Consider the following 15693-nt stretch of genomic DNA (forward strand, 5'->3'; position numbering starts at 1 on the left):
AGAGAATAGTAATCAATTGTTGCTCCCACTTTGATGCAGTGTAGCATAGTTAATGCATTAGTTGCCCAAAAAGTATTGTAAGCATCTGTATGTATGTACAGGTATTGTTTACGGGGGGGGGAGTGTCCCCACCACTTTTTCTAACAAAGTGATGCCAATGTACTTCTGTTTTTCTGTCACTCACTTAGCAAGTCAGTGATCAATAAACAGAATTCAACCACACACACACTCAACTATCCTATAATCTCCACATGGGGCTGATCCATCAGTTATTGGAGTCTGAACGCTCGTGTAACTTTCCCTTTCGATAGTTTGAATGTTTGCTTAGGTGCAGGGTGACTGAGACAAGGGGAACAATGTGAGGGGGAGGCGATGGGGAGGGAGAACAGACACAGATCTAATATTGACAACCAGGTCTTTCACTGTACTGAGGTCAGAATAGTGCTATCCTGAGGAACGAAAGATATCCCTGCAACACAATTCATTGACGTCTTTGATACAACCCCAACACTGTAACCTGTTAGCTCATCTTTTGTGTTTAACTGTTTCAGATCTGGCATATATTAAACATTGCTCCCTGTTGAAAATGTTAAACCAGAAAATGTAAAAATGGGTTGTGGTTTATGGGAAATGTGTAGGAGCTATGTATTTTCACTTGATGAAAAACAGTTTATTCCTAATAAATAGTTCTGGCACTTGGTGGAACGTGTCAAAGGCTAGGTGGTTTGATCATTGATCGCGTTGGGAAGAGATTAAGATGTCCAGGACATTTACTTGTATCACTCTGCTGGTCCGATGTTGGGTCCACATCTTCGCAGCGCCACAGAAAATAGTGTTCCATTAGCTAGGCTGCTGGTGGCTGCATTTCCAATGACTTTCTAAATGTACTACCTTGTCAATGACTTCATCTATGCTGTTTCAGATCAGTGGAAATGTAGCCTACCATATGTATAAATATGGAGGATGTACTTATAATTGTACAATCAGCCTGATCAATACACTCACACACTGTACATTGGTGCCGCCCACAGAAATGTGCCAACCCAAGGATTTATATCTGCTGCACATAAGGTCAGTACCCTGAAAGTGTTATGAGTAAAATACGTGTGTATGCGAGTCTTTTCAGTAGTGAAGATGTATCCTCCAGCAAACCTACTTCTTTGATCTCTATTTATTCCCCCTCAATTATGTGCTCTGTCAGCACAAACTACTGAATGCACCTGAAAGCACACACATGGTTCAACACGCATGGAAAATAATTGAAAACCCTACCTCGTAAGCATTCTTGATATTGAGCGGCTGTCCGGTGGCGGCTACATGTCCCACAATGCCCTTGTTCCACTCCAGCCGGATGCAGCTGCTGGAGGACTCCTCCAACGTGGACCCCTCTGCCACATCGAACAGACGGCTGACCAGGAACTTCCTGTTGGAGCTGTCCTCGCCCACCTGGGACCAGAAACAGAAACAGCAGGACTCATCAAAACAAGGAAATATATTATTGTGCCCCTTTGTATTTGCTAACACTCCATACACAGCAAGAAAGCAAACAAATACTCTTAATTTCATGCAAGATAACAAGTTGATATGGGTTATAGTAATATTCACAACAACAAATCTTATGAGAGTGTGTCAGCAAGAATTCCATTCCCCCTGTACAGGAAAAAGACAATGTAAAAGTAAACTATATATACCGCTTTATAATTATTATTTGTTCTGGCTGCTAGCTCTTAGTTGATGAGGTTATTTAACTACTGTAACACAATCTATAAAACACTCTGCAATCACTACTGTTATCTGGCTGCCATCACACTTTTTCTACATACATTACATTACAAAGCGACTTACAATAAGTGCGTTCGACCAAGAAGATACAAACTTAAAGAAAACAGAATCATATAAGTACATCAGGTTTCATAGAGCCAAACATTTCAAGTGCTACTCAACTGGCTTTAGATAAGCCAGTCCTTTATTAGTATATAAGTGCTTTGTTTGTAATTGTATTGCTCGAAGTGGAGTCGAAAGAGATGAGTTTTCAGTCTGCCCCGGAAGATGTGTAAGCTTTCTGCTCTCTTGATGTCAATGGGGAGCTCATTCTACCATTTTGGAGACAGGATAGCAAACCCACGATTTTTACTCTTATTTTATTTGACTTTCTTTTTAAATATTGTTACTGTACTTATTTTTATCCACCTGTCATCAATATACTTTTGTAAATTGTACTTTGTGTAATTGATATCTCTAATATGTTATGAAGGCCTCTTAACAATGTCCATTTCTGTGGGACTAATAAAGACATTAAGATTCTGATACAGTAAATTAGAGCTGAACAAGTCAACACCTCTATGTTAAAAATGGATCAAATTAAAACTGTGTGTAATGTAAAGGTCGCTCACAGTGAGAAATCCTGTGAGTCTGCACATCATGTAAAATATGCACAAAGGCAAAACAATAGCTGGCATGATAGAGTGGCCCTTCAATGACAGAATAACACCTACATTGTATGGTAAAACACCTTTATAGACTCTGAATAACATCACATCAGCAGTTTGAGCGAAAGCTGAGATGTGAGCATGTTGGTGAGTGTAAGCACTTTTTAAGAGACGTTTCACAGCACACATATCCTGTAGAGGCCCGTCTCACTCCCCCTGCTCCGGCTGATCACAGTGCTCTAGGTTAGGGGTGTCCAAACTGCGGCCTGGGGGCAAATTGTGGCCCGTGGTCCATTTTTAATTGGCCTGCAGCAAATTCTTAAAGTATAATGGAACATGGCCCCAACCTGAAACTAGTGCTTGTCTTATATTGTACTTCTCGAATAGTGTTCATGCATTAATATGCCAGCCCTTCGTATATTTTTCTGTATGTGGCTCTCAGTGAAAAAGGTTTGGACCCCCCTGCTGCTGCAGTTAGATAACAGTTCGAAAACAGTAGTTTGTGTTCCTACCAGAAACAGGGAGTAGCGGTCTGCAGCGATCAGCTCGTTGATGTGGAGAAAGATCTTGTGACAGAGTGCTGTCACGTCCAGATGACTGGACACATCCATCACCAGCTCCAGCAGCCTGGCGCAGCGGTCACTTCCTGCCCCGCTGCCCCCCCCACCGATACCCCCCTCGCCCATCACAGAGCCGCGCAGAGGGACCGTCTCCCGGTCGGCATCACTCAGGAACGTCAGAGAGCCCTCTGCGTCTTTCACCACGATGGGTCTTAGCGGGCGGTCAAACTCTGACGCTGATATCTTGCGGGTGGGGGTGCCAGGGGCCGGGATGGGGGCCGGGATGGGGGACGGGCAGCGGCTGTCCTGGAGTGTAGTTGGGAGGATTGTGGAGGCAGAGGGGGGGCCGGAGTGCTGCTGTGTAGGATTCTCTTTGCAGGAAGACTGCTGGATGGAGTGAACTCGCTCAGAGAACCAGGCGTTCACCATCTCCCTGCAGCACAGGACACACACTGAGACTGGGACAAACATCTGGATCTGACAGAGGATAGTACCACCTAAAACATGAGATATGACTAACAGTATATTATCTAACACTTGACCTTTATTACATAATAACTATTTACACCAACATACACAAACATTGTAATTCCTGACAGTTGGAACATAGCACACATTAAAGGTAGGGTAGGTAATTCACTTCAGAAACACTTTTTGTTATATTCCATGGAATGCTCTTAAAATCCCGATAGCAATGAATATATTAAATGCTTTGACAATAAATACATAAAAAAATGTCATCTGTGGAAGCCATGGAAACCAATCATTTTAGCCGGCCCGGCTAAAATAACTGGATGGCCTACCTGCCTGTCAGCCTTCCATCTGTGCACAAACTTATCTCGTGCCCTCATTGGTCATGTGCGTGTTTGTGTGCGTTGGAGGAGGGGCTCTGTAAGGAAGTCTGAAGGAAGGGGCAGACTTTTTTCGGCTGCATACTTTCAAATTCTAGCGCACTCGAGCTGGTTTCTCCATTCTTACCTACCCTACCTTTAAACGTATGACTAAATACACAATCAGAATAGTCTTCCCACAGAGGGGAGAAGTGAAGATAGATACAAAAAATAAAACACTATTAGATAAAGGTCGTGCACATAATATTTAAAATTAGAAATTACAAGTAACATTCATAAAAAAAATCCAATAATAGAACACACACTGGTTGACAGGTAGACTATTGTTATAGTTTAAAGTTACTCCTGAAATCCCCAAAATTCACATGATCTGTTTCTGTACCAAATCAAAAGAGACATCTATCCAGTGTGTTGATCTTTTATGGTGCAATTTGCAAAGGAAAGGCAAACAAAGAGAAAAAAATAATTACAAGATGATGTAATTTAAGAAATGACCTCATACTGGTCAAAAACAATGTAGAAAACGTTATGAAAACATGACATTTATGTTTGCTGGTGTATGACCACATTGTAATGTGGGTAAGAAGCATTAGCTCACCACATAGAGGGACATAGAGTTCCAATGATATTTGTTCTGCTTTATTAATGCTCTGAATGCCCCATATATCGAACCTTCAAATGTAGCTTTAGACCAAAGATAAGCCCATTGTTAGCTAAGTAAAACAAATAAAGCAGGGTTAGGAAACGTTTTGAAAATGCTTACGTAAAGTATTTGCTGAAAAATGTAAACTTTACAAAATAAAATTTGCCATGATTTAAATGAAAATGGCCCTGATTGCTGGAGAGGAAGGTCAATACTTTGATGGGCTCATCCATCAACATCATCCTTCCCTGGTGGAGGGACATATTTGTGTTTTGCCCTACTGGTTCTGAACATTATGGAATATTCATGCAAACAGTGGACAAATGACCAGAGGGAGTTTTAGTTAAATGAAACTTTGTGTCAGCAGGAACAGAGAATGCAAACACTGATGAAGCCATATTGATGTTAATAAATAAAGTGAACAATGATAATACAAGTGAATAAAGAGCACAATCTAGATCATGTGATGAACTTTTTTCACACTTTGGTGTCTAATACGGTGTGTGTGTGTGTGTGTGTGTGTGTGTGTGTGTGTGTGTGTGTGTGTGTGTGTGTGTGTGTGTGTGTGTGTGTGTGTGTGTGTGTGTGTGTGTGTGTGTGTGTGTGTGTGTGTGTGTGTGTGTGTGTGTGTGTGTGTGTGTGTGTGTGTGTGTGTGTGTGTGTGTGTGTGTGTGTGAAGAGTAAATTGGGTGTGATTAGTGAAAAGCTCTCTAATCAGCCGATACATTGTCTAATCAACTTGGAGAACACAAACACACACACGCACGCACACATTTTAAAGCTTGCTCTTCTGCATTTGGCATGCGCTGGCCGTTAAATCCACCCTGATATGTTGGCCCTGAGCCAGGCATATAAAACGCTGTGGCAAAAGAGCTGTTATCTGCCTGTCAGGGCCATCAGGCAGAATCCTCCTTACTCCCTCCCAGCCTTATGTATCCAGGGGGGGTGTGGCTGACTCAATACTTCTCTAAGAAATGCTTCTCAACCAGAACAACTGATGCATAGAAACGATATGCACTGACACACTTTTTTGTGTTTCTTTTCATGCGGTCAGGAAGAGCGGTGGAGGAAACATGTCCTCTTACAATACTCTTTATGGCAATGTATTTGGGGATGGAGATGGGACTGAGGTAATGTGTGTTGCTAAACTAAGTGAAGTTGCCATGGAAGTTAAAGTGGATAAATGGGTCTGAAGGAGTATGTCACTCAAACAAACACAGAGCTAATGTGTCCTGATGAAGAGCTGCCAGGAAGATGATATGCCAAGATATGACTGCTGCAAAAAAATGCCTATCACAGCTGCTGCTGCTGCCAGAGAAAGACTGCTTTGGAATCTTTGTTTGCGTACGAAATGAAACGGCTCATTTGCACTGAACCACGCTCTCTGAGGTCTAATTGGGGAGGCTGAAACTGAGTGATTTAAATTAAGACACAGGCACCATGAGGAAGGATTTTATAATTATCACCAAGGATCTATCCAACACTGAGAATTGAACAGAATCCCTGGCAGCAGCATAGGTTAATGATTTAAGGGCGCTGGGCAGATATCACAGCTCTCACTGATTGTGAAGTGGATGATGAGATAAATAACAGAGCTGGGAGAGAGAGGCCATGTGTATCAGAGAGCATTACAGGAGCTATGCAGGTATCAGAGACAAGGATCAGAGTGTGCCTGAACGCAGCACATGATTGTTGGATATGACCAGGTTTTAGAGCCTTCCTGACTATAAAGGAGAGTTAAAATAAAGAATTTAAGATTAACTACCAGAGGAGATGAAATGTTTCACTGGAAAAAATGCTGTTCCAAAAACAAGTACAACAATTATGAAAACACTGTTTTTGCTTGTAATAAGGAACATATTAGTTGAAGTAAGATGGGATATTTGGAACATACATTTTGTATTTTGAACTATATTTACCAGAATCAGGAAATGCCGCAAATGGTCAAATGTGTTCTGTTTTCTGATATTAATGGGTGATTTTCCAATAAAAATGTGAAAATGGTTTAATCTGAGATACAACTTTGAGTCTTTGACTCAACTACTTTAGATGCAGTGTCTAACATCAAGACCCTACATCACTGCTAGTTACTTCCTAAGTTTCTAGGTCTTATATCCAGTGTAAAGACATATTCTGACTTGATATTACACAAAAGTACTTGGCAAGACTTCGAATATTTGCCGTTCCTGCTGGCTATGGGGCTGGGCACCAAAAGCAAACTGATGGTGGCTGTTTTTCTGCAAAGATGTTCACGAGTAAGCGCTCTCTCTTACGCACAGAAACTAAATACACCAGGTTTAAGGTCCCACCACCCATCACCCCCCTTTACCTTGACGCCTTCCTGATAAAGTAGGAGTGAGAGAACTCCAGGTGGTCGTCCAGCCACGCTTCCATCCTCTCGCTTTCCGGGGAGCAGCAGTCCTCCATGGCGCAAAGGCGACCGCAGAGTGCCGCTGAGAGCTCCGGTTACCGGCTACATCTACACACGGGAGACCCGGTACCGAATAACAAGGGGAAAGCTGCTCACAGAGAGAGAGCTGCTCCGTGCCGGGGAGTGTGCGCGCTCCGGTCATACAGCGGGACTGTGCGCGCTCCGGTCAAACAGCGGGACTGTGCGGGCAGGGAGGAGAGTGAGGGAGCACACCCCCTGTCTTTCACCTTTATCATAAAGAGTGCTGCAAATACACCATACACACGACGCACACCTACTGTATAACATTCTGATTCTTACCTCTATACAAAAAAGACACACATATTTATAATCGTTATATTTTCGACCTTCTCTTACAACTTATTTCCTTATGTTGTTAATGTTCGCAATCGCACCACCAGTCACAAAAGCTTTCCTTGTAACCTACATAGATGTGTAAAGGTAATGGCAAGTCGTTGTGTCCCTGGGCAAGACACTTCACCCCTAATTGCTCCTTCAGCGGATTGTCCACAGTATTGAGTATGTAAGTCGCTTTGGATAAAAGCGTCTAACAAGTAACATGTAATGTAATTTAAAGTAGGCCTACTTTAGTGTCATATATTATTACTTTTGTGTAGCTAGTCAAGCAGATATAGGAAGAAATAATGACGATTATTGACCGATTCACACTTTTATTTATTAAAAGCATTGAACTGCCGGCATATTTTATTCTTATTTTATCTTATTTTATTTTATTTTTATTATTATTAGCCCATGTGTACTATCTGTGTTTCTGTCTTATTCTGTTGCTGCTATAACACCTGAATTTCCCTACGGGGATCAATCAAGGTCCATCTGATCTCATCTTATAAAGGGTTACTCCACTTATAAGTGCACATACTTTAGTGTAATCTCAGACGGTCAACAAACAATTGTTGAAATCAAGACAGCAGGATCTAAGATATCCTGGCTTTATGTGTGTCAGACTAAAAATACATTGGATCATACATTTCCCATAATGCAGCATTACAGTGTATCTTTGTCGGACTTGTTGTGGTAAATACCTTAGTTTTAGGCATAGACCAGGGGTGGCCAACCAGTCAGAGGTTAAGAGCCACATTTTTCTAAGTTACTGCAAAGAGCCACATCAAACACACAGTCACTGATACCACTTGTTTCAGTTTTTTGTTTTCTGGAGACAAGATTTCAACCACGTCACTGATGCATTTTTGTGGCATTGGGATATATATTTTTTAAATCCTCTGGAGCAGATAGAGGCGCTGTGGATTATTGTTATTGATTAATGCATCAGTGTTTCTTAGGGTCAAAAACACTAAACTCACAACTTAAAATGAAAGTGTTTAGTTTATTTAATAAAAGAGCACATGTTCAATGTGAAAAGTGACAGTAGTTATAGATTATTTGCAATTTGGTCCTATATATATATTTTTAAAAATAAATATTATATATATATACTTTTTAAACACCTTGAATTTCAGGGGGGGGGCGCGAGGCTCTGTTGGCGCCCCTCCAAGACAATGGTAGGGGAAACACTGGATAGTGTTTAATCAACGATAGGTTTTCCCCCCCTCAAAGGTGATTGGTTCTCTGCATCCAGGCATTATTGATTGGCTCTTGGGCCACATCAAAATTAGACGCGCTGTCATCCTCTCATACTGACACCTGACACCACACATACACACGTAGGGAGAGCCGGGACGAAAGTAACACGGGACAAAAGTAACGGAGCGATTTTATCCGAGCCCAAACAACTTTGACCGGCCAAATTACGTCAGAATGGTCAGCATTCAATACTTAACAGACCTACTAAATATCAGGTTTAACTGTCAGGAGTAGTGTTGTCACGATACCAACATTTTGGTTTCGATACCGATACCAAGTCAAGAATTACGATTCCGATTATTTTTCGATACTTTTCTTAAAAAAAGGGAAACAGTCTTAAATGTAATTAGTGTGCTTTATTTTACACCAGAACCATAACCATAACAATGAGAACAATAAATAAAATAAATGACAAGAATTCGTATTAAATAAAATTAATAGATTTCTTACAGGCAGGCCTCGTGGTGACCGTATAGGCTTGCCCTCACTTTCAGAGATATAGCTAAAATACATCAAAATTTCGCTTCTGGCGTCTTTTTTGTCAACAAGCCGAGGCGCAGCGACAGTTGCAGTCCCACTTGCAGCCATGCTTCTCGTTTTCTCACATGCTCTGGCAGCTTGCGCGTGCACGAGAGAGGGGTGGCACTTGAGCGTGCTTGAGAGGGGCGGTACTGCAGGCACGGCTGCAGTGCAGGGATTGGAAGCAGAGCGATGAATGAACACACACGGCTCTTATTAAAACGGCGCATTCTCACCGGAGTACTTTCCCCCGTCATTCTTAAAGTACCGATACTAATGAAACGGAATCGTAACGTTTTTAACGGCAGGGTATCGCGGTATACCTTTCAAGTATCGGTAGACCGTGCAACACTAGTCAGGAGTCAGTGTCTCTCCCCCAAACTCACATACAACTCGATGTGAACTGAAGGGCCGCATGAAACTAGGCAAAGAGCCACATGCGGCTCGAGAGCCGCGGGTTGGCCACCCCTGGCATAGACTGTATATACAGTATAAAGGTTTTAGGCCACCGCTCATGTGAAAGCTTTTTTTATTCGTGAAATTAGTGGAGTGCCCCTGGACAGAAAATATTCAGTGTAATTGTACATTTACGTTCACATGAAGGGCTCCATCTAATTGTTTACATTGTGATATAAGTTATGGCGGTAAAGAGGGTAGGATGTAGCTTTATATATCATCAAATTCCTGTCTCGTTGCTTTTATTCCGTCCCTTCGTAAAAGAACAGCCTACTTAAGGAACAAATAAAATAACCATTAGCCATCTCTGGGAACATATTTTGAGAGGTTTAGGAGGAGGTTCCCACACGGTTATAACATGACATTCCAGGAAAATAATCTATTTTGGGGTGGAAGATAAACAGAATGTTACTATCATCGTTCATCATATATTTTAATAAAACAATGCATTAATACCATATCATCTTCTATAGAAGCATCTAAGGGAAATATTAGTTTCCCGGGAATGTTTACAGAACTTGGTTATGCTCCAACATTCCAGGAAAGTCAGAGGGAATAATTAAACAAAGCATAATATTTCTAATGAAACAAAGTAGAGCATTTCTGGAACCCTGGTGTGATATTACAGGAAATGACACAGACGTTGAGGAAGGCTATGCAAATATCCTCTGTATCAAAAATCTCAACAGTGAATATAAGGGGCATAAAAACACCCCATGATCAACATCAGGGCTGGTACGTTTAGAGTTTTTTACATTGGCTTTTTACACCATGATTCACATTTATCATCCCCAGGGAATAAGCCACACATTTAATTCATTTATGTTCATGCTTGATTTACACAATAAGTGTTTTTATCTGAAATAAATAAATTCCTCAGAAAGCTAGTTGCTTTTTCACATTCAAACAAAGAAAGCAAATATAAATTGAGAGAAATGTGTTGTGAGGATTTTTGAGACAACTTTTGTGAAAAACACTGAAGACTTTTCTTACTTTAATATCGGTACACATAATCAACTTTTAAACCTTCAACAGCAGACACGGGTTGTATTCAAGGGGGATGTAATTGAGGTAATTGAAACAATTCCTTTATGAGAGCAAACCCACCACAAGTCAATCCTTTATTAATTTATCTTGACCTTATTTAGCTGGTACACCGTAATGAAAAAATACCATAAATCCCAGCAGTAATTAACTGTTCGATGACTGTGAATCACAGCTGGAAGAGTGCAGATTTGTATTGATGAAGTGTAATGGCTTTCACTCTGTGTCTGCTCTCCAGTGTCCCCCCAGCTGGACACACCACCCCCCCGCCGGTGTTACCTTACCAGCAGATGGTGGCTGCTCGTCCCTGGGGGAACCCACCAGCAGCATCCCAACCCCCCCACAGCAGAGAGCTTATCAGAGGAAGGGAAGAAGGGGGACACCCAGACAAACACACCTTCTTTGCTCTTGGTTTGATCTGTCTGTGTGTACTTTCTAACCTTTAAATGTCTCATTATAGTGTGTGTCATTGTTACATTTGATAGGCCTGTATTGCTTGGACATGTTTTAATCTGTGTATGTTGCTTAGGACAAGGCAAGAGGACACCCTAACCATTTTTGTCAGTTTTCTAATAATTTACTGACTTCCATCTCTTGTGAACATGTGTAGTCTACTTTTCAGTTCTGTCCTGTCCTTAATATGGAAATACTTTATGGAAAACAGATAAAAAATGTGTAAAAATAGAAAGAGTAGAGATGTCCAGCACAGCCATCAAGATAGCCTTTGCGCTCATTTGGTGTGGGTTTAGCAGACTCTCTATGTAGTTGCCAATGGTGATCTCAAATAGTTTAAAAGGATGAAACAATACAATAATAAGACTTTGCAGCTTTGCTATCAGCTCTGTGAGGCTTAACTTGGGAACAACGTTTTTGAAACTCAATGCTAAAATCTGCACGTAAGCCTTTTACAATGAAAATGTTAACAACGGCAGGTTATATATCACACAGGCTCCGCCCTCTACTGGACTCTATGGGTACTACTTTCTATCATGCTACGCCCTCCGACCGTCATCCTTTTTCTCTTCAGCGAGCAGACAACTGAAGAAAGCTAAAACGTCAGAAGAGGAAGACAGAAAATAATATGGACTCACCACTCTTGGAATCTCGGCCTTGCCCTACTTGCCCTGGCTTAATCTTGGGTGCTGATTCTCACAGATGGTGCTTCGAGTGTCTGGGGGCTGACCACGCCCTGGAGGGGGGCGGACATTCCCGTCCTGCAGTGCCTGTCGGGCACTCCCGCGACTTAGACGCCAACATCGCCTGGACCATTTCCAGGCACATTATGTGTCGCCGGACGAGACATAATGCGCTTGTGTTTTTTCCCATGCTCCTTAGGGACCCGGGAAACATGGTGCGCAATCAGCCCCAGGGCTGGAGGACTCTCCCCACTATCGTCCATGCACACTCTACACGAGGTAAGCATGTGTGAGTGTGCCTTATCCAAGCTGCGGCCCCGACTTCTCCACGGTTACAACCGGATAGGAGGAAGTGGGGGTGCAGTGGATGTTAGCCAAAAGCCGGTCAGGGGCAGTGTGATGTGTCGGTGTTGTTGGACGACAGGGCGTTTATACATCGGGGCTCCACCCACTGTACCCATAGAGTCCAGTAGAGGGCGGAGCCTGTGTGATATATAACGGGGGGTTACGTATTGTAACCCTAGTTATATAAGCACAGGCGGAGCCCTCTACCTGGGGGCCCTGTCTTTCCTATGCCGCTCGCTGAAGAGGTTGTAGGATGACGGTCGGAGGCATAGCATAGCATGGAGGCATAGCATAGCATGATAGAGAGTAGTACCCATAGAGTCCAGTGGAGGGTTCCACCTGTTTTTATATAACTAGGGTTACAATACATAACCCCCCGTTTTGGCACCGACTGATTACTTATGCAAAGCTTTATGCGTGAAATATAATAAGACGTTGCTTTGAATAGCAGTTTTATATACATAGCAAATGTAGTACACAACTCAGAGTATTGTAATAAGGGAAAATGGTAAGATTCCACTTAGTTCCACTGAAAGTTGGTTTGCTTTGTTCACACAACATCTGCTTAGTTACCATCTCGTACAAAAAACGTAGAGGTTATTAGCTTAGACAAATGTACTGTATGATGTTATCCCAATTCTACATCATGTTACACAGTACATCATTTACATCTTAAATATAAAAATGTTTATTTGAATAATTTAAATAGATTTGAATCAGAATGCAAAACATCGTCTATGAATGAAAAGGTGAATAAAGGACTTGTCAGTTATCTTTACTATCTTTACTGAAGCACTCCTGTAACACACACACCCACCCACCCACCCACCCACACACACACACACACACACACACACACACACACACACACACACACACACACACACACACACACACACACACACACACACACACACACACACACACACACACACACACACACACACACACACACACACACACACACACACACACACACACACACACACACACACGGCAAGTTTATTTATAGAGCACCTTTCAACACAAGGCAATTCAAAGTGCTTTACAAAAAATGAAAGACATTAAGAAAATGGCATTTAAAATCAGTCATTAAGAAGCAAAGATAATAAAATAAACATTAAAAGAAAAAATACATGGATAAAAGTTACAGTGCAGTTTAAGCTATGAATAGTTCAATTAAAAGCAGCGGCAAAAAGAAAAGTCTTCAGCCTGAATTTAAAAGTAGTCAGAGTTGCAGCAGACCTGCAGGTTTCTGGGAGTTTGTTCCAGATATTTGGAGCATAATAACTGAACTTTTCCATGTTTAGTTCTGACTATGGGGACAGAAAGCTGACCAGTCCCTGGAGACCTGAGAGTTCTGGATGGTTCATAATTTAGCAGGAGGTCAGAAATGTATTTTGGGCCTAAACCATTCAATACTTTATAAACCAGCAGCAATATTTTTTAAATCAATTATTTGACACACAGGAAGCCAGTGTAAAGACTTCAGAACAGAAGTGATGTGATCCACTTTCTTAGTTTTAGTGAGGACTCGAGCAGCAGCGTTCTGAATCAGTTGCAGCTGTCTAATAGATTTTTTTGAGAGACCTGTGAAGACACCATTGCAGTAGTCCAGTCTACTGAAGATAAAAGCATGGACAAGTTTTTCCAAATCCTGCTGTGACATTAGTCGTTTTATCCTAGAAATATTCTTTAGGTGATAGTAAGCTGATTTAGTAATTGTTTTAATGTGACTGTTGAAACTCAGGTCAGAGTCCATGACTACACCTAGATTTCTGGCTCTATCTGTTGTTTTGAACATTGCAGACTGAAGCTCAGCGCTAACCATTAACTCAGTTTTATCTTTGTTTAATTGGAGAAAGTTCTGACACATCCAGTCATTGATTTGTATAATGCACTTTTATCCTGGTGAAATGGTTACGTAAATGTGTGTGTCATCCGCATAGCTATGATAACTTATTTAGTTGTTTTTCATTATCTGAGCCAGTGGTAGCATGTAGATGTTAAAGAGAAGAGGCCCCAAGATGGAGCCTTGAGGTACCCCACATGTCATATTTGTCAACTCAGATGTGTATTTACCTACAGAAACAAGGTTTTTTCTGTCCTTTAAGTAGGATTCAAACCAATTTAGAACTGTTTCCAAAAGTCCCACCCAGTTTTCTAGTTGGTCTAGTAATATGTTGTGGTCAACAGTGTCAAACGCAGCACTGAGATCTAATAATATTAACACTGAAGTTCTGAAGTGGATGTCATTGAAGACCTTTACAAGAGCAGTCTCAGTGCTGTGGTTTGGACGAAATCCTGACTGGAACACATCGAAACAGTTATTTAAATGCAAGTAATTAATCAACTGTTGAAAAACAACTTTTCCAATGATTTTACCTAGAAATGGCAGGTTTGATATGGGCCTGTAGTTGTTCATTACTGAAGCATCTAGATTATTCTTTTTTAAGAGTGGTTTAATGACTGCAGTTTTCAGGGCCTGTGGAAAAACACCTGAGTAAAGAGACTTGTTTACTATGTGAAGTAGATCTGAGGCCATGCAATGAAAAACATTTTTGAAAAATCCTGTTGGAATAATATCAAGGCAGCATGAGGAGGATTTCAGATGTTGAATAATGTCCTCTAGGTTTTTATCATTAATCTGATGGAATTGTGTCATGGTGTTTGAATTGATATTAGGTGGACAGAGGGACAACACATTTGCTGTACCTGATGCAGAGGCACTGACTGCTTGTCTGATTTTCTGAATGTTGTCAGTGAAGAAGGAGGCAAAGTCATTGCAGGCCCTTGTGGATAGAAATTCAGAGGCTACTGACACTGGGGGGTTAGTTAGTCTGTCGACGGTAGCAAACAAGGCACGTGCGTTGTTTTTGGTAACGATGTCAGAGAAGAAAGACTGTCGTGCATTTTTCAATTCCAAATTATAAAGGCCAAGTCTCTCTTTATAGATTTCAAAATGAACCTGGAGATTTGTTTTTCACCACCTGCGTTCAGCTTTTCGACATTGTCTTTTTTCTGTTTTAACGGTCATGGCCTTTCTCCATGGAGATATTTTCTTGCCAGTCACTTCCTTTAACTTAGTTGGAGCAATGGCATCTATAACATTTGGAATTCATTTCTGAATTAAAATGATCTACCAGCTCATTTACTGAGATGTTAGCAGGGGCAAGTGTGGAAGAAAAATTCTGAGTAAACCTTTCCCTAGTATTTTTAGTTAAATATCGCTTTGTGGTTACCTCTTTTTGAACATTTTTGTGAACAGAAATAAAGCTCTCAAAGAAAACACAGGAATGATCAGAGAGTGCAACATCAGTCACCTCAACCTCAGAGATATTCAGACCCTTTGAGATAATTAAGTCCATAGTGTGCCCCTTATTGTGCGTGGGCTCCGTCACATGCTGAGTCAGTCCATAGCTATCACGAACACAAAACAGTTCTTTAGCCCCTCTGTCCTGGGCGAGACAGCAGTTCAGTAAAGTCATCAAAAAAGCTTGCACAGTATTTAGGTGGTCTATAGATATTTAGGAACAGAGCTCGAGAGGAGTATTTCAGCTGAAGGGCCACATACTTCCACATACTTACATACACATACTTCCCATAAGATGTATTCCTGCATTGAATGGAATCATTGAACAAAATAGCAACTCCACCCCCTTTCTTATGCATTCTTT

The 15693-nt window shown here is 41.4% G+C and overlaps 1 protein-coding gene across 3 annotated transcripts in view; it reads right to left on the reverse strand.

Annotated features, from left to right (window-relative positions):
- The window catches only part of pde5ab (phosphodiesterase 5A, cGMP-specific, b), an 89130-nt gene that overhangs the window by 51305 nt on the left and 22132 nt on the right, over positions 1 to 15693 (reverse strand). The window contains exons 1-3 of one of the 3 annotated variants that reach the window (XM_079668076.1): positions 6813 to 7197; positions 2942 to 3422; positions 1273 to 1446 (exon numbers count right to left, since the gene is read on the reverse strand). In XM_079668076.1, the coding sequence (XP_079524202.1) occupies positions 1273 to 1446; positions 2942 to 3422; positions 6813 to 6910 (753 nt within the window). In that variant the 5' untranslated portion in view covers positions 6911 to 7197. Of the gene's footprint in view, positions 1 to 1272; positions 1447 to 2941; positions 3423 to 6812; positions 7198 to 15693 lie in introns of those variants that run through there. The other 2 variants (XM_079668075.1, XM_079668077.1) reach the window with 2 other exon arrangements.

This window comes from Notothenia rossii, assembly GCF_949606895.1.
Source record: "Notothenia rossii genome assembly, chromosome: 3".
Lineage (NCBI taxonomy): Eukaryota > Metazoa > Chordata > Actinopteri > Perciformes > Nototheniidae > Notothenia > Notothenia rossii.